At 36.0% G+C, this 24128-nt stretch overlaps 2 protein-coding genes across 4 annotated transcripts in view; both read left to right on the plus strand.

Annotated features, from left to right (window-relative positions):
• The first annotated feature begins 205 nt into the window (after positions 1–205).
• Positions 206–15816, plus strand: LOC144452036 (uncharacterized). The gene is made up of 6 exons (XM_078143034.1): positions 206–364; positions 5659–5904; positions 5947–7746; positions 11534–11644; positions 13483–13572; positions 13866–15816. Exons 1-6 carry the CDS (start codon positions 260–262, stop codon positions 14022–14024), a joined length of 2511 nt encoding a protein of 836 aa, XP_077999160.1. The 5' UTR covers positions 206–259; the 3' UTR covers positions 14025–15816.
• A 4511-nt stretch (positions 15817–20327) lies between these two features.
• The window catches only part of LOC144452351 (protein transport protein Sec31A-like), a 68367-nt gene continuing 64566 nt past the window's right edge, over positions 20328–24128 (plus strand). For all 3 annotated transcript variants that reach the window (XM_078143439.1, XM_078143440.1, XM_078143438.1), the window contains exon 1: positions 20328–20477. The gene's annotated coding sequence lies outside the window, so the exon portion shown is untranslated. The remainder of the gene's footprint in view (positions 20478–24128) is intronic.

Raw genomic sequence — 24128 nt, forward strand, 5'->3', positions numbered from 1 at the left:
GTAACAGGGAAATTACGTTTATGATGTCTTAAAAAGTGTGACACATATTACTTACAGATATTATATACTATACCTCTGCCAATATTTGATAGGAAAGCGGTGATTTCCGATAAAGTTACGCTACAGCATTTTGCTCTGAAGTAAATTTTAAGAAAGCTAGGTGGTCAAGGATACATCCGTCCATGTGCGATCGAACTGATCTAAGGGCGACTGTGTTCCATGCCTGTGAATGAAGAGTAACCTATAACTATCTGTCACAATGGAGTCCGATGGTTCCAGCTTTTTATATCCGTCTATTTACGGCTATCTACGTGAAAAGAAGTTGGACAAAGCAGCAAAATATTTTCAAAAGGAAACAGGAACGGTAAGGATAGATACACCATATGATGCGATGATGCGATGGTGATTACACAAGAAACGTCCACGACTAGCAGGGCGCGACGACGTGTCCTTGTGGGCCACGTGGGATGCAGAGAAGTTTAACCGAGTTCATTATTCCTATAACTTTTGAAACTGTAAATTGTTTCATGATACAAATTTAATAGAAAATGAGTTAATTTACGAGAGCAGCCTGGTTATGTAGAGGTTTTCCTATGATCACTCCAGGTTTCCGTCAGTGTGTGAACTTAAGTTAAAATGACTACTGGTCATTAAGGACCGACATGTAGCAAATGCTGCTGGGGAAAACTGCTGGTCCATACTCAATGCAGTTCATGTTCACGACCTGTATCTACACCCCCCCCCCCCCCCATTTACAGATTAAATGATTTTGAACTTTAATATGATACAACATATCTTTTGATATACTAAAGTAAAAGAGAGTACAACGAATTGTTTACTATCCACTATTCATAAAATTTCCACTCACAGAGTCAAAAAATAACTTGGAAGTAAATTTTGGATTCACAACCAAGTAATTTTTGACTGTGAGTAGAGATTTTCATTTGTAACTATGAAAACAGAGACTATGAATATTCATTCTCGCATATCTGTTCCTATAGACTATAGTGGTCTGATGAGTGGGTCATTGTATCCCTACTTATTTCTGAAATTATGTTACAAGACAAAACAAGAATGATTTAGCTAAGAGTACATGTATGTGTAAAAGTGTTTAGTATACAGAATGTATTTAACATTTCAAATGTACAATCTTTGTCATAAAGGCTTAGCATTTGGGTGTTTAAGACACACACAATCATTGTTTGAAACACACACAATCCTTGTCCACCATAGAAATACATATCCATAGATTGTTGATAATATGGGTGAATGAATCAATAAATCTACATTATCTGCAATCTCTAAGAGATCACAGTCCTCTCCTTCCTCTCTGTACGATTCACTAAATTCTGAATCACATAATCCAAAGTCAGATTCATCGTCTGTGGCAACAGCTGATGTAGCTTCCAACTCTTAGCGAACGTAGACCTACAAATTCATCATAGCAGAAAGTTTTGTCGCATAACTATCCCTCTTGAAAACTGTGTATTCCCTTTATTTCAATTTCCATCCACACAGTGACACGGAGCGGTTTCGTCTTCCTTCAGTCTTTACAAATATGTACTGAAGCCCCCCCCCCCCCCCCCCCCCCATGAAGCCCTACCCGTATACCCTACATGTACAGTGGTGTATTGAGTATCGTCTCTGACCGTTTGTGTAAGAAATCTGACCATGATGAAGAGAACTATGGCTGAACATGTCTTACAGTGCGAGTTTTTTTGACGTGGGAGCGTGATATGGTAACTGTACTGTAATGTGTCATCCACTATGTACCCCGTGTTTGGCATGATGCAGTATTTTTCCAGATACAACAATGGCAACAAAAATGCAACATTTCTAAGTTTATACTTTGATTACAACATGACAGGACATACATTATCATATGCATCAAATTGAAAGCAATCAGACTACACATTTTTTTTTACTGTTGTTACAAAAAAAAACTATCGTACTGAAGATATTTTACGAAGTGTACCTGCCTTCTTTATTAGTTAAAACGCCATTTTCAGAGTAGTTTATATGTTTTCCGTCAGTTTGTTTTTATCATGGCCACACACATGGGGAACTCCGGTAAATAGACCATTACCCGTCTCGCGGAAGACGCCATTGAGTGCATAGCAACCACATTCGGGTGGTCAAGCTGAAGTGTCAACCGCTTAGCAACACCATTGTTCTCGACGATCATGGAAGTATACTTCCATGGTATGATAGATCAAGGGAAGCAAACTTTTAAAGTATGGTTGTAAAAACGATGTGCGTATGTACAATTCATAACTAGCCGTCAGACGTGACGGTGATTTTTGGCCGTCTGGGCGCAGGTGAAGAGCGGTTGAGATTGACAGTTTCAACATGAACTTGAAAATATTACTAGAGTTGGATCCACTCGAGGATCGCAGGCCCTATGGTTGAAAACTTGCATGTCAGGTCGCGAATATTGTATTCCTATTTTTAAACAACGTCTAAAATTTGATACAATGTCATAACTTTTCCATAGACTTTTATACGTCGCGTAGCGTCGTCTAAAAACCAACACAACAACAACGTGTACGCGATCACTTTACTGTATAACGTGCTGTTAATAGTTGGCAATGATGTAATTCTTAGTCCGTAATTCGTCAGCTAAATTCGTCAGGGTCCGCTAAAAACTTTGAAATCGGTTGAGAATTTTTTTCGCTGTCTTTGATTTTATCATATACATTTATAAATGAGCTATATATATGCATTTAAAATTAAAATTTAGAGATACTATGTCGTTTTATTTTACGAATTTGGACTATGAGTTCTACAACATGTTCATCGAACTCAAGTATAAACATGGCTGACACGTACACGTGTTTCACGCATCGCCGGTGATTCCCAATTCTAGTTCCTGACGATCATATTCCGATTTTACTCTAAGTTATCTTCATACAGTACTAGTCTAGTTCATGACGACCGTATTCTGATTTTACTCTACGTTATTAAGGTAGGGTAAAATTGGAATGCGGTCGTTGGGAACTAGACTGGTAGATATTGTATTAAGATAACATGTGGTAAAATCGGAATACGATTGTCAGGAACTGACTATGATTTCCCGATCTGTGACGATAATTAAGAACTTTTCAATTCTGAACTCTAGGACCGAAACGGGACATTGGCACTCTAAAAATGTGTAAGACTTTTAGCTTTCGTCCGTATTTGTCAACAGCGTAAATGTCAACGGTTCATAAGGGCTTACGACTGGTGGATGTGTAGTACTACGCCACACTTCATGTGCATTGTATTCTAATATACTTATATTGAATATTGGTGACGGGAAATGTTTCCACCATGTACATGTGTATTAATAATCAAAACTACTCGATTTTGCTTGTCTTTAATTACCATTTCTCAAGATTGAAATATTATAGCCATCTAGTATGCTGCATAAGTTTGGCACTGACAACGTATTCCCAGAAATGACAGTCAGTTCGGAAATATAATGACAGTGTGACACTGGCGTATTTTTCTTTTAACTTGATGTTGACACGCTATATTTTCGCAACATGCTCTTTAGTTCGTGTACTTTCAATTTTTCAATGTCTTCCATGATGACTTAGGATTGTAGATGGTCACAAACGGTAGTATTTTTTTCAGACTAATGCATTGACTTTCATATGAACAACATGGCCACTCCGCAAAGCTTGACCTCCGTAGCAACCGTTGCTAGGTTATTTGCATATCTCGCGAGATCTGCCGCGAGACGGAAAATACTTTATTGATTGGGAAACCCGCTAACATTTGCTAACATTTACCGGCTTTAATACCAGCCTTTAAAAAACAGTGTCTGTTTCGTCTTCTTCTTCGGAAGTTCATTGCCACCTTCTAAATATCGCCACATACTTTATAAATACAACGTGGAACTGTCTCAAACACGTTAAAAGTTTCATACACTTCGAACAGTAAACTTCACAACAGTGATTAAATGATTACTATATCATAGCAGAAAAAGACCCGTGCGCTGAATGCGTGAAATGAGTCTGAATGTCTAAGACATTCTGATTAGTCAAGACACAAATAATTAGAGAAATTCAGCCAATCATGTGTTTGCTAACAAAATTTCATAAAGTAAATGCTGTATGCTACGTCATATGTAGACATGATATCAACATTGACAACAACACATGGCGAGCTAGCTCTGTGTCGCTTGACTTGAACAAGATGTCGAGAGTAAAATAGGTAACACAAGATCAGATTCATGTAGGTGAAATTGGATATATCTTTTTATAAATGTTATTATTTACTCCAAATTTCAATTGGTCATAAGGACCGATAAGTTATTGTAATTCTGAAAAACTGTCGATCCGAACAGAAATCTGTTGGTCTCTGGCCGAAGGACCGGCGTTAATTTCGCACCCTGGTTTCTGTCCGGCGTCCTGTATTACTTAGTCTAGTTCCTACATTACTGTACTGCAATCGTAGCTGCAATAATTGTAGTGTTTTGCTGCTAACGGTGCGGGTTAAACACAAAACTTTAAAAGTCGCCAAAACAGATGAAAAAACCCTCAAAACCGCAGCAAAATGTTACAATTATTGCAGCTACTGTAATCGTTACCAATTTTGCACTGCCTCCATTCACAGTTCCTACACAGTAACGTACATTATGACGTTGCCATTTACATGTACACCTCCACTCAGTCTAGTTCGTATACAGTATTGTTACCATTTATACCTCTACTCAGTCTAGTTCCTATACAGTATCGTTATGATGTATACCTTCACTCAGTCTAGTCCATATCATTACCATTTACACCTTCACTCAGCCTAGTTCCTATACAGTATCATTACCATTTACATTTCCACTCACAGTCTAGCTCCTATACAGCATTGTTACCATTTACACCTCCACTCACAGTGTAGTTCCTATACAGTATCATTACCATTTACACCTCCACTCACATACAAATGTAGTCTAGTTCCTATACAGTATCATTACCATTTACACCTCCACTCACAGTCTAGTTCCTATACAGTATCAATACCATTTACACCTCCACTCACAGTCTAGTTCCTATACAGTACCATTACCATTTACATTTCCACTCAGTCTAGCTCCTACACAGCATTGTTAACATTTACACCTCCACTCAGTCTAGTTCCTATACAGTATCGTTACCATTAACACCTCCACTCATAGTCTAGTTCCTATACAGTATCGTTACCATTTACACCTCCACTCAGTCTAGTTCCTATACAGTATCGTTACCATTTACACCTCCACTCGCAGTCTAGTTCCTATACAGTACCATTACCATTTACATTTCCACTCACAGTCTAGCTCCTACACAGCATTGTTAACATTTACACCTCCACTCATAGTCTAGTTCCTATACAGTATCGTTACCATTAACACCTCCACTCATAGTCTAGTTCCTATACAGTATCGTTACCATTTACACCTCCACTCATAGTCTAGTTCCTATACAGTATCGTTACCATTTACACCTCCACTCGCAGTCTAGTTCCTGACTAGTATTAACAACTTAGGGCCTGAAGCCAATACTCCTAGTGACAACAGAATGACAAGAAGTCCAAGCCATGGATAATTTATCAAGGGCTTATGTATTAAATCTGTCATATTTGCATCAAGGCAGGAGTAAATTAGTAATATTGAAGAGTATTTCTTATATTTCCTTATAGCATTTGCCAGATGTTGAACAACCAACCATAATGGAATTTTACAACGCTTGGAAAACATCCCCTATCAGTGTAAGGAAACGAAAATGGGTAGAAAGCCCAGAGAAAACCAACAAAAAAGTGAAAGCATCACAGAAAGATGAGACATCAAGTGACAGCAGTTCATCAGATTCAGATGACACTACTCCTACCAAAACAAAAAAACTTATCAAAAAGAAAGGTGATAAGAAGAAACCTGCCAGCAGTAAAGTATACCAGGTGAAAAGTAGCCAAATTAAAACACCTTTGAAGAAAGAAGATAGTTCGAGCAATGATAGCAGCGACAGCTCTTCTGAACGCGAGGAAGATAAAAAGACAACTAAAAATAAGAAGATTGTGAAAAGAAAGTCACCCTTCCAAAAGTCTAATAAAGTTAGCTCTAGTTCAGAAAGTGATGAAGATGCCACGAAAGTGATAACACCCAAGAAACACCCCATGACTAAAGTTACCAAGAAGAAAGCAAGTTCATCATCTAGTGAATCAAGTTCAGAGGATGAGAAACCTGCAAAAAGTGCAAAACAACCACAAGTCCAAAAGAAAGCTGCAACAACATCATCTTCATCTTCATCATCATCATCATCATCATCATCATCATCATCATCATCATCATCATCATCATCATCATCATCATCATCATCTTCATCTTCCTCTAGTGATAATGATAGTAGTTCTGATGAGGATAGTCAACCAAAGAAGGAAGTCAAAAAAATCGTCAACTCTAGAAAGAAGTCTGATGATACTAAGTCACCAGCCAAGACAGAGATTAAATTAGTGAAATCTGTCAAGACATCAAAGAAAAATGACTTGGGTTCAAGTTCAAGTTCAAGTTCTAGTTCAGAAAGTGAAGGTGAAAGAAGTAAATCAAAGCAAGGAGTTGTAAAACCAGCCAAACAAAATGTTGCAAAGAAAAATGAAAGCATTTCAAGTGAAGATAGCAGTGAAGATGATAGGCCTATAGTAAAGAAAGAAACATCAAAAGTTGCTGTAAAAACATCCTTAAAGAAAACCAATGAGTCATCATCAAGTGATGATAGTAGTTCTGACAGTGACAGTGACAGTGATAGTGATAGTGAAGATGACAGCCCAGTGACAAAAACTCCAACACCAAAAGCTTCAAAGGTAGGTGTAAGAGCATCTCAAAAGAAAAGAAAAAGGGAGTCTAGTTCAAGTGATGGTAGCAGTTCTTCTGAGGATGAAGAATCTAATCAGAAACCAGCAATGAAAAAAACAAATGTAGTGCCCAAGAAAAAAGCTGTTGCATCTCACAAGAAGGTGAACAAGGATACGAGTTCAAGTGATAGTAGCAGTTCTTCTGAGGATGAAGAATCTAATCAGAAACCAGCAATGAAAAAAACAAATGTAGTGCCCAAGAAAAAAGCTGTTGCATCTCACAAGAAGGTGAAAAAGGATACGAGTTCAAGTGATAGTAGCAGTTCTTCTGAGAATGAAGAATCTAATCAGAAACCAGCAATGAAAAAAACAAATGTAGTGCCCAAGAAAAAAGCTGTTGCATCTCACAAGAAGGTGAAAAAGGATACAAGTTCAAGTGATAGTAGCAGTTCTTCTGAGGATGAAAAAGCTGTTAAAACAAAAATATCTAATGTAGTTTCACAGAAAAACTCCAAATCAAAACAAGCATCCTCAAGTTCATCTGACACAGACAGTAGTTCAGATTCTGATAGTTCTGATGATGAACAGAATACAAAGAGAAAGGTTCAGCAAACAAAATCTACCAAACAGACAAAACTGAAGAGTATTGGTAAATGTGACTCAAGCTCTGATAGTGACTCTGAGGATGAAAAGGAACCAAAAATATCAGTCAAGAACATATTGAAAAAAGACAGTTCTTCATCAAGCTCAGACTCCAGTTCAGACTCGGAAACCGAGAAGAAGAAGAAAACAAAAGCAGGAGTGGTTAAGAACACACAGAAGCAAAAAGTGGATAGCTCATCTAGTTCATCATCATCATCAGATTCTTCAAGCAGTGAAGATGACAATGACAAGAAAACACCCACAGTAACCAAGGCAACAAATGTAGTCAATGGTTCTAAGGTAAGCTTTGTCAAAGTTATATCTTGGATGACTTTGGAATGACATTAAATTTTATATCTTGGATGACTTTGGAATGACATTAAATGTTATATCTTGGATAACTTTGGAATGACATTACATTTTATATCTTGGATGACTTTGGAATGACATTAAATGTTATATCTTGGATAACTTTGGAATGACATTAAATGTTATATCTTGGATGACTTTGGAATGACATTAAATGTTATATCTTGGATAACTTTGGAATGACATTAAATGTTATATCTTGGATGACTTTGGAATGACATTAAATGTTATATCTTGGATGACTTTGGAATGACATTAAATGTTATATCTTGGATAACTTTGGAATGACATTAAATTTTATATCTTGGATAACTTTGGAATGACATTAAATGTTATATCTTGGATAACTTTGGAATGACATTAAATGTTATATCTTGGATAACTTTGGAATGACATTAAATGTTATATCTTGGATAACTTTGGAATGACATTAAATTTTATATCTTGGATAACTTTGGAATGACATTAAATGTTATATCTTGGATGACTTTGGAATGACATTAAATGTTATATCTTGGATAACTTTGGAATGACATTAAATGTTATATCTTGGATGACTTTGGAATGACATTAAATTTTATATCTTGGATAACTTTGGAATGACATTAAATGTTATATCTTGGATGACTTTGGAATGACATTAAATGTTATATCTTGGATGACTTTGGAATGACATTAAATGTTATATCTTGGATGACTTTGGAATGACATTAAATGTTATATCTTGGATAACTTTGGAATGACATTAAATTTTATATCTTGGATAACTTTGGAATGACATTAAATGTTATATCTTGGATAACTTTGGAATGACATTAAATTTTATATCTTGGATAACTTTGGAATGACATTAAATGTTATATCTTGGATGACTTTGGAATGACATTAAATGTTATATCTTGGATAACTTTGGAATGACATTAAATGTTCGGATGTGAAAAGGTTCACAGAAGTTGTTTCCTCTTTCTGGTTATTCTAGTGTGTTCATGAGTACCAGTGAGCTGTATAATTTGGTATTAAGTAGAAATACATAGAATAAGTGCAATATCATATTGTCCCTTCCCTTGAGCTTGTACATTGTCTACAACTTCACACAGACACTTGTACATTGACTATGACTACACACAGACACTTGTACATTGACTATGACTACACACAGACACTTGTACATTGACTACAACTACACACAGGCACTTGTACATTGACTACGACTTCACACAGACACTTGTACATTGACTGTGACTACAGACAGACACTTGTACATTGACTACAACTACACACAGGCACTTGTACATTGACTACGACTTCACACAGACACTTGTACATTGACAACGACTTCACACAGACACTTGTACATTGACTCACTTCACACAGACACTTGTACATTGACTGTGACTGCACACAGACACTTGTACATTGACTGTGACTACACACAGACACTTGTACATTGACAATGACTACACACAGACACTTGTACATTGACTATGACTACACAGACACTTGTACATTGACTACAACTACACACAGGCACTTGTACATTGACTATGACTACACACAGACACTTGTACATTGACTGTGACTACAGACAGACACTTGTACATTGACTACAACTACACACAGGCACTTGTACATTGACTATGACTACACACAGACACTTGTACATTGACTGTGACTACAGTCAGACACTTGTACATTGACTATGACTACAGACAGACACTTGTACATTGACTACAACTACACACAGACACTTGTACATTGACTACGACTACACACAGACACTTGTACATTGACTATGACTACACACAGACACTTGTACATTGACTGTGACTACACACAGACACTTGTACATTGACTGTGACTACAGACAGACACTTGTACATTGACTATGACTACACACAGACACTTGTACATTGACTGTGACTACACACAGACACTTGTACATTGACCATGACTACAGACAGACACTTGTACATTGACCATGACTACACACAGACACTTGTACATTGACCATGACTACAGACAGACACTTGTACATTGACTGTGACTACAGACAGACACTTGTACATTGACTACAACTACACACAGACACTTGTACATTGACTGTGACTGCACACAGACACTTGTACATTGACCATGACTACAGACAGACACTTGTACATTGACTGTGACTACACACAGACACTTGTACATTGACTACGACTTCACACAGACACTTGTACATTGACTATGTAACGACTACAGTCAGACACTTGTACATTGACTATGACTACAGACAGACACTTGTACATTGACTACAACTACACACAGACACTTGTACATTGACTGTGACTACACACAGACACTTGTACATTGACTGTGACTACAGACACTTGTACATTGACTGTGACTACACACAGACACTTGTACATTGACTGTGACTACACACAGACACTTGTACATTGACTGTGACTACAGTCAGACACTTGTACATTGACTATGACTACAGACAGACACTTGTACATTGACTACAACTACACAGACATTTGTACATTGACTGTGACTACAGACAGACACTTGTACATTGACTATGACTACAGACAGACACTTGTACATTGACTACAACTACACACAGACACTTGTACATTGACCATGACTACAGACAGACACTTGTACATTGACTACGACTTCACACAGACACTTGTACATTGACTATGTAACGACTACAGTCAGACACTTGTACATTGACTATGACTACAGACAGACACTTGTACATTGACTGTGACTGCACACAGACACTTGTACATTGACTACGACTTCACACAGACACTTGTACATTGACTGTGACTGCACACAGACACTTGTACATTGACTACGACTGCACACAGACACTTGTACATTGACTATGACTACAGACAGACACTTGTACATTGACTACGACTACACACAGGCACATTAGCAGGTTGCTACCCTTGAAAGACCCTGACTATAAAGGTCATGTAGAACTGAAGGATTAAGTTCCATGTTAATGGTACTTACATTTTGTATGCATCACAAGTCAAGTGCTGATTTACCACCACTTGTTAATTAAAAGCACTGCTCCGTAAGGTTTTTCCGTCTGACTGGTTTCCCTCACACATGTACTTTTCATGTATATGAAGTTGAACTTTGGGATGTGGTGGTGTTTGACTTTGTGTATGTGTTGATCTTCATTTAACTGGAACCCATTGTCTGATTTGTATCTTTGTAACCATTCTGTGGTACACCATTCTGTGGTCCAGCTACAAACACCAGTCAGATGTGAAAATGTTCATCATATCTACATCGGCTATATTTCTGAGGTCTGCCGACCAACTTCCAACTTTTCCGCTGTCGATCAACTCAAACATTTCATGTCCGACTTCTATCATTCTTCTCTTCCTTTCCCTCTGAAAATCATATTTTTCCAATGTTTCCAGGTCAAAATTGATGGTATTTTTTGCGAGTTCAAGTAGATCGGCTTTTCTCATTTTCAATGAGGTAATTTTCCCCTCCTTTAAGAATGCACAGAGTTCTCACATGCACAGCTTAGTCACAGCTTCGTGCATTGCCATACTATCAGCGGCCATGGCTACGCGTACCTGCTAAAAGACTGGAAGTTCGATAACCGGAATATGCCGTATTAGTTATGACTAAGATTTGAGTTTACTTATAGTTTAGCTGCCTATAATACGTTGTATGTCATTTGTTTCATTTTCACTAGACCTCTACTGGAAGTGATGATGAGAGTGACAATGCAATGAAGTTCACAACACCTCAAGGCAGAACTGATGTAAAGACTCCGTCAACCTTCCCACAATCTCAAAGACAGATGGTGTGTGTTTTATTTCTGTTGTTACATATATTGACTGGCCATGAAGACAAGACAAAACCCCATGTACTTACCAATACTATTAGTGTTTTGGTGAATAAGGCCTGTCATGTTTTGTGAGCCATTCACTTTACTTTTCTTTTCCATGTATTATGTTCATACCTTTGTACATTTCAATATTACTGTATCTTACACCAGTGTACAATGTAGTCAGTCCTGGAAAACAAGAAGAAAATAGTGTTATTTTTAACACAACTGAACTAAGGTCCAGTAGTGCTATTGAGATAGTGAAATGTGTATTGAGAAGTTTTCTATACAAAAAGGCAAGTTAGCCTTTGGCGCTATAGTCTAGATATTGTTACGATTAACACCTCCCCTCACAAATGGTTTAGTTAGAGACATGTTGGCATCGAGACTATTGACGCTATGTTGTCTATGTTTTCCAAGAAGTAATTGGCACTAAAAATTCTGTTCAATTATAAATTTGATTAACTGGCTGAACTCCTACACACCGACAGTTATGCTTGCATCCTGAAGAAGGCTTGTTGTGTGGACCTGAAACTTAAATAATAAAGATCTTAACAGTTCAAGTCCTGTCTTGTTTACTTACAAACCCATTTTCATTCCTTGAGATTTGCTTATACCCCGGCTTGTACTAAGCACCATTATTTTTTACCTCTCGTAAGGGTACGGGAGGTATTAAAAGGGGGATGTCTGTCTGTGTGTATGTGTGTGTCTGTCTGTCTGTCTGTGTCACCATTTTCTTAAAAACGGCTAGCTCAATTATAGTGAAATTTAGTACCTATATGTTAGGGGTAATGGCTAGACCTGATTAGTTTTTGAGCGAGATCTGTTCATGTTAATTAAGGAAATTTGCATATCAATGAAATCAACTAATTAAGCAATATCTTAACTTCAATTTCAATATAATTTAGTATATTCGTTAAACATAACATACATTTGTCCTATAAAATTTGTTGATATACCTTACAGCGTTAATGAATAATTTGCATTATTTAATTATTTTTGGGAATCGGCTATATCTTAAGAATGCATACTTCAAATTCAATATAATTTAGTACATACGTTAATCATGAGAAAACACATATGTTCTATAAAGTTTGTTGATGTACCTTACAGTGTTAATGAATAATTTGCATAATTAATGATTTTCGGTAATTAGGCTGTATCTTAAGAATACATACTTCAATTTCAATATAATTCAGTACATACGTTAAACATAACAGAGTTCATATCTCCTATAAAAGTTGTTGATTTTGCTTAAAGATTTAGTGAATAATTTACATAATTATTTTCGGTAATTAAGCTATATCTTAAGACTTAATATATAGCTTAGTTTTCATGAAATATTTGCATAATTAATGATTTTAGGTACTAGGCTGTACCTTAAAAATGCAAACTTCAAATTTTGTATAATATGGTACATATATCAACCATAATAATACGCACCTGTCCTATGAAGTTTATTGCAACATTTACCTTTAATGAGTATTTTGAATAATGAACGATATTCAATAATTAAGCAGTATCATGCACTCTTCAAATTCCATATAATTCGGCACATACATTAACCTAAGAAAGCACGCTTGTTCAAAAAAGCCTGTTGCCATAATTTTTTTAGTTTAATGAGTTATTTGCATAATGTGATTCCCTTATGGGAGGCATTCAGTTTAAATCTGGTGTAGTTTGGCAGCACCTTGCTTTATAACAAAACAACATTTTCAAGTTTTAGATTGAAACTGGTAAATTGATTCAATATCTATAGTGAACTTTTTACTAGTGTATCATTTGCAAATAAGAATACTTGTGTTTATTTTCAGAACAAGGCACTTAAGACTCCATATCGTAGAGTCCGTGAAGAAGAAGTGACTGTGGATCCAAGATTACAAGATAATTCTTTTGAAGCTAAGGTAAAAGATGATATTTTGAGATTCAATCTAACTAAGATAAAAGATGATACTGTGAGATTCAATCTAAGATAAAAGATGATACTGTGAGATTCAATCTAAGATAAAAGATGATACTGTGAGATTCAATCTAAGATAAAAGATGATACTGTGAGATTCAATCTAAGATAAAAGATGATACTGTGAGATTCAATCTAAGATAAAAGATGATACTGTGAGATTCAGTTAATTTTATGTGTTAAGTTCATTTCAGATTGATGTCATATTAAAGCTTTATTGTATGTTTAATTCAACAGAGAGGTTCTTTTGGCTCCTGGGGGGACAAGGCAAATAAAGATTTAAAATTTACCAAAGGAAAATCTTTCCGTCATGAGAAGACTAAGAAGAAACGTGGAAGTTATCGTGGCGGCGTTATCAGTACAGCTGTCAATTCTTTTAAATTTGACAGTGATTAATACACCTTGTGTAGTATTTGTACATTTAGGCAATTCTTACCCTGTTCTCCTTATTGAATAGAGGTTATTTTAACTTTGATAGTGGTCATGATTAGCTGATACAAAAAACTGTGCTAACACAAGGCCATTACCTGTAGAGATTTTGGTTCTTTTTCTAGATTTAAATTCTGTAACCTATAGACAATATGAACATAAAACAATGAACAAATATCTGAGTACATGTATGGGCATGTAGTTGTTAATGTACAGATAGACTAAATCACACAGATGAAAATAGTATTTGAGAAGTATTGGCCAGTTTTCTGTGAATTTTGGGTTGTCTCTTGACTGCCAAGATAGTTAATTATTATGTGTGTGTGTTAGCAAGTTGTAGACTTATGTTTATGCATACAAAGACACAGCAATTGTTTAGAAGTAAATGTGAATTGACACAGAGTTGGAGGACTGGTCAGTTATGCTCAGTTTTTTTATTTATTTGAATAATATTTCAATAAGTGAGTTTGTAGCTCTGCTGTCAGCGACAGCTGAAAGGATCTTAAGGGTTAAGTTGATTCTACCATAAATTGTGACAACCATAGTGAGCAATTTGTAGTACTCACAGAATGAGGAAATTTTCTTTTGAAGCTACTATGCTTATTCTTAAAGCTACTCTAGCTGCAACTGGGATTTTTTTTTTGATCAAGTAACCAAATATATATTGACTAAAACTTTGTCAATTATGTGTTAAAAGACATTGTATCTGTAAAATAGTGGTCAATATTATCCATAGGTAGTGTAAAATAAAATCTTGGTTATGAGTGTGTAGCTAAGTTTAAAACTGCACGCTATCTTGTAACTGTAGTATCGTATCTATTCACTGTAAAGACATTGATTAAACATTGTGGTCCATTAGTATTGCAATAACAGGTTTCAATTGTGATCACCATTGAGGGCACTGATTTTTGGGTACGGACCCAAAAATAATTTATCAAGTATGTACATACAAAAAACATGTTCATCCATAGGTGATTCAATACTATACAGGGTGTGCGATATCACATATAAGTCATTGTATCTAACAAAACATTTTCAAAAAATATGTGAAGTTGCAACTAGTAGTAGTAGAGTTTTAGTTGTGCTGTAGCATAGTTGAACTGGTTCTAGAAAATTCTCAACTAATACAACATTTGAGGTTCACCTTGTCTATCTTTTGTAGCATTTATGGACAGAAATAAAAATAGCACAGCTATTTCGACTGCTTCTAGGTTGACTGTTTATATGACATAATAGTCTTACAAAGTATTAAAATCCCAAATATATTGAATTATCCATCAGCTTTTAGTGTTGGGACAAACACAGAGTTTAGTTTTCACACATCAAGTGAGTATAAGCTGAGTTTATAGGTTTTTTTGGAAGGTAATTTTTGCCGAATGTTATAATGTACTTGTATTATTGTACTTATTGAAGGCATATTTATTTGTCCTGTTTTGACCAACTTGAAATATCTAGCAGATAGAATCCCTGCTGACAGAATAACTTGAACTATTTAGCAGACAGAATAACTTGAACTATTTAGCAGATAGAATCAATGAAATACATTGTCAGTACAGAAAGAAAAGTTCATTCTAATCTTGGAATCCTTGCAGAATATTGAATAGATATGCATGATTAATGCTTGTTATTCATGGAATCTGTTACTTCATGAACTACCTTATATGTAGCGTGGTTTGAAGACTTTATTTCATTTCCTTGGTCTGTGATATAATTCTGACAACACAAACAGAAACTATAAATGCCTTTCCAAAATTGTATCCCTAGAAAATAAATTTGTTCAATCTAACATACAGCTATGGCAATTTTAGCATTACTAGACTGAGTAGGTATGGGTATTGTAAATATGTGTGTGTATGTGTGTGTGTATGTGTGTGTGTGTGTGTCTGTGTGTGTGTGTGTCTGTGTGTCTGTGTGTCTGTGTCTGTGTCTGTGTCTGTGTCTGTGTCTGTGTCTGTATCTGTATGTGTGAAAACCATTATATTCATTGACTTGTTATTTGATGTTATAGGGATGTTATTTAGTTTGTCTATCGAGGCTGGGTAGTCTAGCTGCTAGACCTTGGGTGTTCTTCCTGTATTATTCGACACAGCTATCAAGGATGCAATATGCAAAAGTCATCTTCTTTGCAGTTCAGGAATATAAATAACTGCCAATCATAGAACCGCATTGAAGACCAGCACAAACAGAGGACAATAGCTAATTTTTTCATGCATATTCAGCTTAAGGAGGGGCTTGTAAGAATAACCACCAATGCCTTACTTGAAGTGTGTGAATGACAATGTTTACACACTGATCAAACTCACAATATTGCCATAAACCAATTAAGACATACTCTAGTATGTATTTTAGAGGTCATGGGTTATTGAATATATTACTGCAGTCAGTCCAGCAATATTAAAGAGTTTAATAGTCGAACACAGCTAAGTTATTGTGACATTTTTACTGCCCTCTGATGTTGTAGTGAAAGGACAGTTGGGTATATGTTGTAGTATACACATATACACCATGTATAGACATGCACCAAGTCACTTGTGTATAGACATATACCAACAGTCACTTGTGTATAGACACATACCAACAGTCACTTGTGTATAGACGTATACTAACAGTCACTTGTGTATAGACATATACCAACAGTCACTTGTGTATAGACATATACCAACAGTCACTTGTGTATAGACATATACCAACAGTCACTTGTGTATAGACACATACCAACAGTCACTTGTGTATAGACGTATACTAACAGTCACTTGTGTATAGACATATACCAACAGTCACTTATGTGTAGACATATACCAACAGTCACTTGTGTATAGACATATACCAACAGTCACTTATGTGTAGACATATACCAACAGTCACTTGTGTATAGACACATACCAACAGTCACTTGTGTATAGACATATACCAACAGTCACTTGTGTATAGACATATACCAAGTCACTTGTGTATAGACATATACCAACAGTAACTTTTTATAGACATATACCAAGTCACTTGTGTATATATATATACCAAGTCACTTGTGTATAGACATATACTAACAGTAACTTGTATATAGACATATACCAACAGTCACTTGTGTGTAGACATACTAACAGTCACTTGTGTGTAGACATATACTAACAGTCACTTGTGTGTAGACATATACTAACAGTCACTTGTGTATAGACATATACTAACAGTAACTTGTATATAGACATATACCAACAGTCACTTGTATATAGACATATACCAACAGTCACTTGTGTGTAGACATATACTAACAGTCACTTGTGTGTAGACATACTAACAGTCACTTGTGTATAGACATATACTAACAGTAACTTGTATATAGACATATACCAACAGTCACTTGTATATAGACATATACCAACAGTAACTTTTTATAGACGTATACCAAGTCACTTGTGTATAGACATTTACCAAGTCACTTGTGTATAGACATATACCAAGTCACATGTGTACAGATATATATATCAACAGCTAGTCACTTGTGTGTTGACATATGTAGAAATGACCCTATTCAGTGTATACATGAAGCGTAGGTACCATGAAATTGAAGGAAAGGAATTTACTATCACTTCAAAACATATAAATGTCATACAATGGAACAAAATCTGTGAATACCACTACTAGCTAATATAACCCACCTTGCTTGGTTGAGAGCCCACACAATTCATTACTTGAGAGTCATTGTAGATTTGGAGGTTCACCAGAGAAGTGAACTTGAGTGAAGTGTCAATTAAATAATTCACAGTAATTCAATTATGCAAAAGAAGTCTGAATGTTGCCTACATCAGAATTCTATGCAATTCAATGAGAAATTCGATGCTAAGAAGTTACACTGACGTGACAATATGCAAAATACCATGATGTGACAGATACCTTACATTACTCAGCAATTCGGCAGCACAAACATGAACTTTTATAACTTTACTATACATACATACATACATACATACATACATACATACATACATACATACATACATACATACATACAAACAAAACTTTTTATTTTGAAATTTAATATCCTCATAACATAATGGATGTAGCTTATTTCAAAGGGGAGAGGAATTATTGCTTTGAAAACCCCCAAAATTTCAGTAACGCACTCTGCCTGGCTTGAAATTTGTTCGTAACCCCCCCCCCCCCCAATGTTTTCGTAACCCCCCACCATTTTACAGTCATAACTGTTAATGGGCCTCTACAAACATTACACAAATTGAGGTTGAGTGTTCCAATGAGACACACACACACACACACACACACACACACACACACACACACACACACACACACACACACACACACACACACATACATACATACACATACGTACATACATACATACGTACGTACGTACGTACGTACGTACGTACGTACGTACAAACAAACAAACAAAATTTTTTATTTTGAAATTTAATTTCCTCATAACATGATGGATGTAGCTTATTTCAAAGAGAAGAGGAAATAATGAGTGCAGCTTATTCCCAAAGTAGCTAGTAAAATTGGAAATTAGGCGGTATAAGTTGAATCAAAGTTTAAGGGAGCCAAGTGCTGGTGGTTAGTGTCCCTGGAGATTTGTTTAATTCAAGATTTAAAAGAATGCTTTCTGGTACTATTTTAACATGTCAAGGTAGTAATAATATGAAGTAAAATTGAATCAAAATAAAAGGGAGTAGTGTGAGGTAGATACAGGAGGGGGTTCCCCTTGAGCCCCTAGAAATTTTTGAAATTCAAGGACTAAAACTAAAAAAGTACTATCTGGTATTATTTTAATAGGTCATGTCCTCACCACAATTGAAATTTAATTCAGTATACTAACACTGAGAAAAAATCTCAAAGTATAGTTGCATGCCATACCATTTAAAATTAGGAAAAATCATAGTGTACTTAATGTATATTCATTTCATGAAACAGAACGCCATGTACTAGTATCTGTGCAATGAAAAGTTACCATATTCTTTGTTTTCAACATGTTTTAATATTTATTATCATTATTTACCAGTTATAAATATCCATGCAATGAAACCTGTCAGAGATTTATTTTCAGCTCACCAAGTCACCATATCATCCCAGTATCTGGTATGCTTTTACTGACTGACATACATGTACAATCTACACCGTGATATTCTAGATAAGTTGATCCTATTTGGTCAGACTTTGCCCTCCTTTGTGGCAAGTTCAGCTGTTTATTTCTTTAACCAGGTTATTCCTTACTACTTTATCAATTAATGATTTAATTATTTCATGTAACAGAACTCATTGTACTAGTATCGGTTTGATCAATTTGTGTTACAGATTGTTATGGTCTACTGTACTGGCTTCAGAAACTACATGTATATGTCAAATGTCTATGCATTTCCATAGGGATTATGTATATACAATGTGCACTGAAATATTCTAGCAGAAAAAACACTGTGTTAAAAAATAACTTACATAATCGTGTATATGGGTGTTTTCTATACTTCAGTTTTAGCAACAATTTTGAGTAGCCCCCCCCCCCTTCACTCCCCAGTTTTTGAGTAACCCCCCTTTCACTACCCAGTTTTTGAGTGACCCCCTCTATATTCCTCCGACCCCCCCCCCCCCCCCAGCTCATAAATAATGATGGCTCCCTATGTACTTTACAGTGGCATGACAAAATTCACTCTTAGCATGGTTCAAGTTACAGTTATTATATTTTAGATATATTTTTGATGTTTGGTGCACGTGGACGCTAGTAGAGGTACTTGGCACCTATTTGTGCATTCCCTTTACTAGCTGTCTTTTGTTGATTTTTTTTGGGGGTATTTTTATTGTTTGCTTGCCCTTTAGTGTTTTGGGTATATGTATAGTCTTTCTGTCTTGGTATAGTCTATTGTTAATGTTATTTGTTTTTATTATTGTGTTATTTAGACTTGCCTGTTATAAAGTGTGATAAATAAAAAAAAATTAAAAAAAAAAAATTAAAAAAAAAGATTTGGAAATATTATTTCCAAATCTTTTTTTTTTTTTAATTTTTTAAAGTACAAAGGCATTTTTTGAGCTCCTGTGCCTATACTTGAGCGGCCAGACGATCGTTACGATGGGGGTCCTGCCATCGTAAAACAAAAGAAAAATACGTGTATCCTGATTGAGGGCAAACAACTAATTCGTGTTTCAAGTGTTGGTTTATACATATGTCATTCCTCCAATGGAGAAATGCCAGGTCACACGCATGCGCACTTCATATGGCGCTGGGAATTGTGGGATCGCCACGTTGATTGGGTACGTTGGGAAAGCCGACGTGGAGATTTTCTGTTTTTGTCATAATTATCGACGGATAAATCAAACTGTCGTCAACGATCATTCATTGCCTACCAGGTACCATCGATTGGAACCCAAGATTTTATATTTTAAGTTACATCTCGGTGTACGTCGCGATCTAAGGTAAGAGTTTTTAAGACGCCGGTATCAGTGTTGATTCAGGAAGTTCAGTGCTCCAATATGGCGTATACGAAGTACATGTAACATATGACACACATTAATCCCTTTAAAAAGTGTGACATTCGTTGAGACAATCTGGGTCTACCTGAATAATATGTTTTCCTAAGAGTCGAGAAGTCATTGTATGCATTTGGAATGTTGCAAGATATTGCTGGCGCACGGTGAATCTAAATGAACCATCTGTAGTGCAATATTATATGTCTCACTCTCACAGTCTCAGTCTGGATCCGTCTTGTCCATGCATCATAATCACTGGTTTATACACACTTTGATATTACAGGCATCCATGTATCGGTGTGCATGTTAACCAACACTACACTACATCATCCAGTAACACAACCTGGTTACAATCAAAACAAGCATACATGTATGCTATAACCCATAATCAACAAGTCAGCATGCATGTACATATATCCCTTTTAGAATCTGTACATATATATACATCACCAAGTGAAGTGACACAATTTCAATCAGGTATATGCCTAGGTAGTTTAACCTATCCCTATACTGATCCTAAACTCCATAGTTTGAAATTGTAGTCAGTTCACTGTTCTCCATTCTTGCCTCAATCTCAAGCAACAGACAGAGATAGAACAGTGGCTTCTATTACATAGTGTATTTTTCATATTTTGAAAATTGAAATATGACATTTTATTCTCTGCATGACATATGTGATGTGACAGTAGTAGCAACATTATTGATTTCTACAAGGCAATATACATTGTACTGGTGAAATTAATGTACATTGTATCACAGACAAGTAAGCAGATTGGTAATGGCTATTGTTCAAGGTGTTAGTCTGGGGATGCAGCTTGATCCTTGCCTCGGGTACACTACAAGGGTCTCTAGCACTTTCAACGTTACACCGAAAGCTACCGAAGTCCCTCTTTGGGTACTATCAGTGTTTTGTTGTTTATACAGCACCACGTCATCGGTAAGGGTCAAAGGTCTGATAGCGTTATTTTCAACCGGAAGCCGACAATTTCTGTGGATACAGCTTGAAAATCAAGCCATATTTAACTGAGTTATTGCCTTGTAAAACTTGCTTGTTTGGGACGGTCAAAAATATGAACATATAATGAACATACAATGTATTTGATTTTAAAATGTTTACATGAGGGTCTTTGCATTCATCACCCATGTCAAAATGAACATACATGCTGTTAGTGTTAACAGGTTCCCCGATCAATTTACCGAAGCAGAGTTCCCACCGACCCCACAGCGGTACAAGTGTGGCCATGATCAAAGTGAAACTGTACAATGGAAACCATACAAAATGCTTTGAAAAATGATGTTTTAACTAATAAAGAAGGCAAGGTAGCTTCACATCATAAAATATCTTCAGTATGATTGTAATTTTTCTTGGAAAACAATGCGTTGTCTTATTGTATGTTTTGCTTTCCAGCATGGTTACTGAGAGTTGATTGTTTTTATTTTGATTCATAACATGCATGTACTCCTGTCGCAATCAATCTAAAAAGCCGCAACACTAACTTTTGTTGCAGTAGTGTTGTGTCTACTGTGACCTAGAAAATTACCAGCATCATGCCAGCATTATCAGGGAAAAATGCTCCCCACCCCTGGAAAACCCTAGTTAATGATCGTGATCGATTAATATTGACGATTGACATATCTGTGCTTGAGCCACCCATTCATATGATTCTCTACACTGAGTCTCGTAAATGTGAAATGGCGAAAATATATTCAAAGTCTTTCGCCACCACACTAATTAAACCCAGACAGTCAATGGATCGTCTATGTGTAGTTGAATGGGTGCCGCTATGTTTGTTTCTATCTTGTGTATTGCTACTCCGAGACCAGTCTTCATTTCAACGACATAATATTGTAACATTCACAGGGGTAACAGTAGCAAGATTATCGTAACATTGTAGCAAGTATCAAAGCATCACCAGGCCGATCACCAACCATGAAATTGTCACAAGTTTGGCGCACAAGTCAGCATTCTCCAAGCTCACGAATGGCAATACACAAATGTACTAGGGCCTAGGGTAGTGCAGTTGAATTTCTAGGTTGTGGAAGTACGGTTTTGACTTTTATGTGTCGATGAATAAGTTCTAAAAGAATAAAACTACTTTTTAAAAATATTTGTCAGTACAGTGCAGTAACATTCCTAAATGGTCAAGTTGAGTTGAGAAATCACGATGGTCCGCAACATGTGGTGTCTGTACATAAACATCGAGACGCAAGGGATGGCACATTCAATTATTCATAGCAAAATTTATTTTGGTGACCTCTAAATCTAGTCACATCAAATCGTACAATAATGACGACAAACGTTAGTTTTTGATTTGTTTTTCTTGATATGTCTGACTTAGACTGACGAATGCTACGACTCAAATCTTACACTATCAATGCACCAGCTTGATGAAATGACTATACTTACTTGGGGGATAGGACAGAGGTTTTTCCATTAATTTTAGCGTGCAAACATGTTTTGAAACCAACATCTTGCTTGGTGTCCATTGTCTTTAAAATGTTTTGTGACATATTATGGGAACCCTTGTTAATTTCTTCTCGTCCACATCAGACAAATAGATGTCATTCAAAAAATATACTTTGGTGCTCAATACCCATGGCAAAAATCAATATTGATTTGATGATTCTGTCATTAGGATAGCAAACTTTCCCATTGAAATATCGCGTAGTATCGTGTGGTTTGTTGATTTATGCGAGACTATATAGTATATTGAATTCGGACAGATTCACACGTTGGAAAGTTATTTCCATGACAATAGAGTAATGTTTACCTGAGGCTATGATCAAACAATGGGAGAAGGTTTGTTGCCAATCTGTCTTTACTTGTCTGTGATTGTACTGGTGAAATTAATGTACATTATACTGGTGAAATTAATGTACATTTGTAAGTTTGTGTGTACATGTACATTAGCTGTAATAATTTTAGCGTTTGATGTGATTTTGAGGGGTTTTTTTTGTGCCTATTTTGGTTCCGACGTTTAACCCGAATCAAACGCTACACTGTAACGTATGCAAATAGACGAGACCATGTTAAAAACATGAGCGAGATGTCAGTGTACTCTCCGTTTCAAAATGCTGCGTGCATTACTACATTTGCCAATTTTGACAGAATTGGGGTACATGTACCTCTGAACACTTCTTGATCTTTAAGGCAATTAATGTTGGCATAGGAAATGTCATATTTTTTGCCAGGTAAGGCGTAATTTAGCAGAAAAATCCACCCGACTTTGCGATTCAGATCTGAATCGGTTCTGTACATATATGTAAACACTTCTTTATGGTAACAAACTATTTCAGTAGTAAGGCATCATTTTACATGGGCTACGAAATGATAGTGATAGAAATAACATACATATACATGTAGACAAGGTGATAGAGAGCGACTATGGTTATATGTATTTGACATACATTCTCTAATAATTATATAAATGTACTACAGTATACAAGAAAAGTACAATATGTCACAAGTTGGTGTGACAACCATTTTATTCACTAGGGCAATGGAAATGAAAATTCACGTGTGAAGTTGTCCCTTGACAAGTGACTAATTTTTTTTGAGGGCTGAATGGTGTTCAAGATCAGTTTGCACATATAGAT

The sequence above is a fragment of the Glandiceps talaboti genome, chromosome 22 (assembly GCF_964340395.1).
Source record: "Glandiceps talaboti chromosome 22, keGlaTala1.1, whole genome shotgun sequence".
In the NCBI taxonomy this organism is placed as follows: domain Eukaryota; kingdom Metazoa; phylum Hemichordata; class Enteropneusta; family Spengelidae; genus Glandiceps; species Glandiceps talaboti.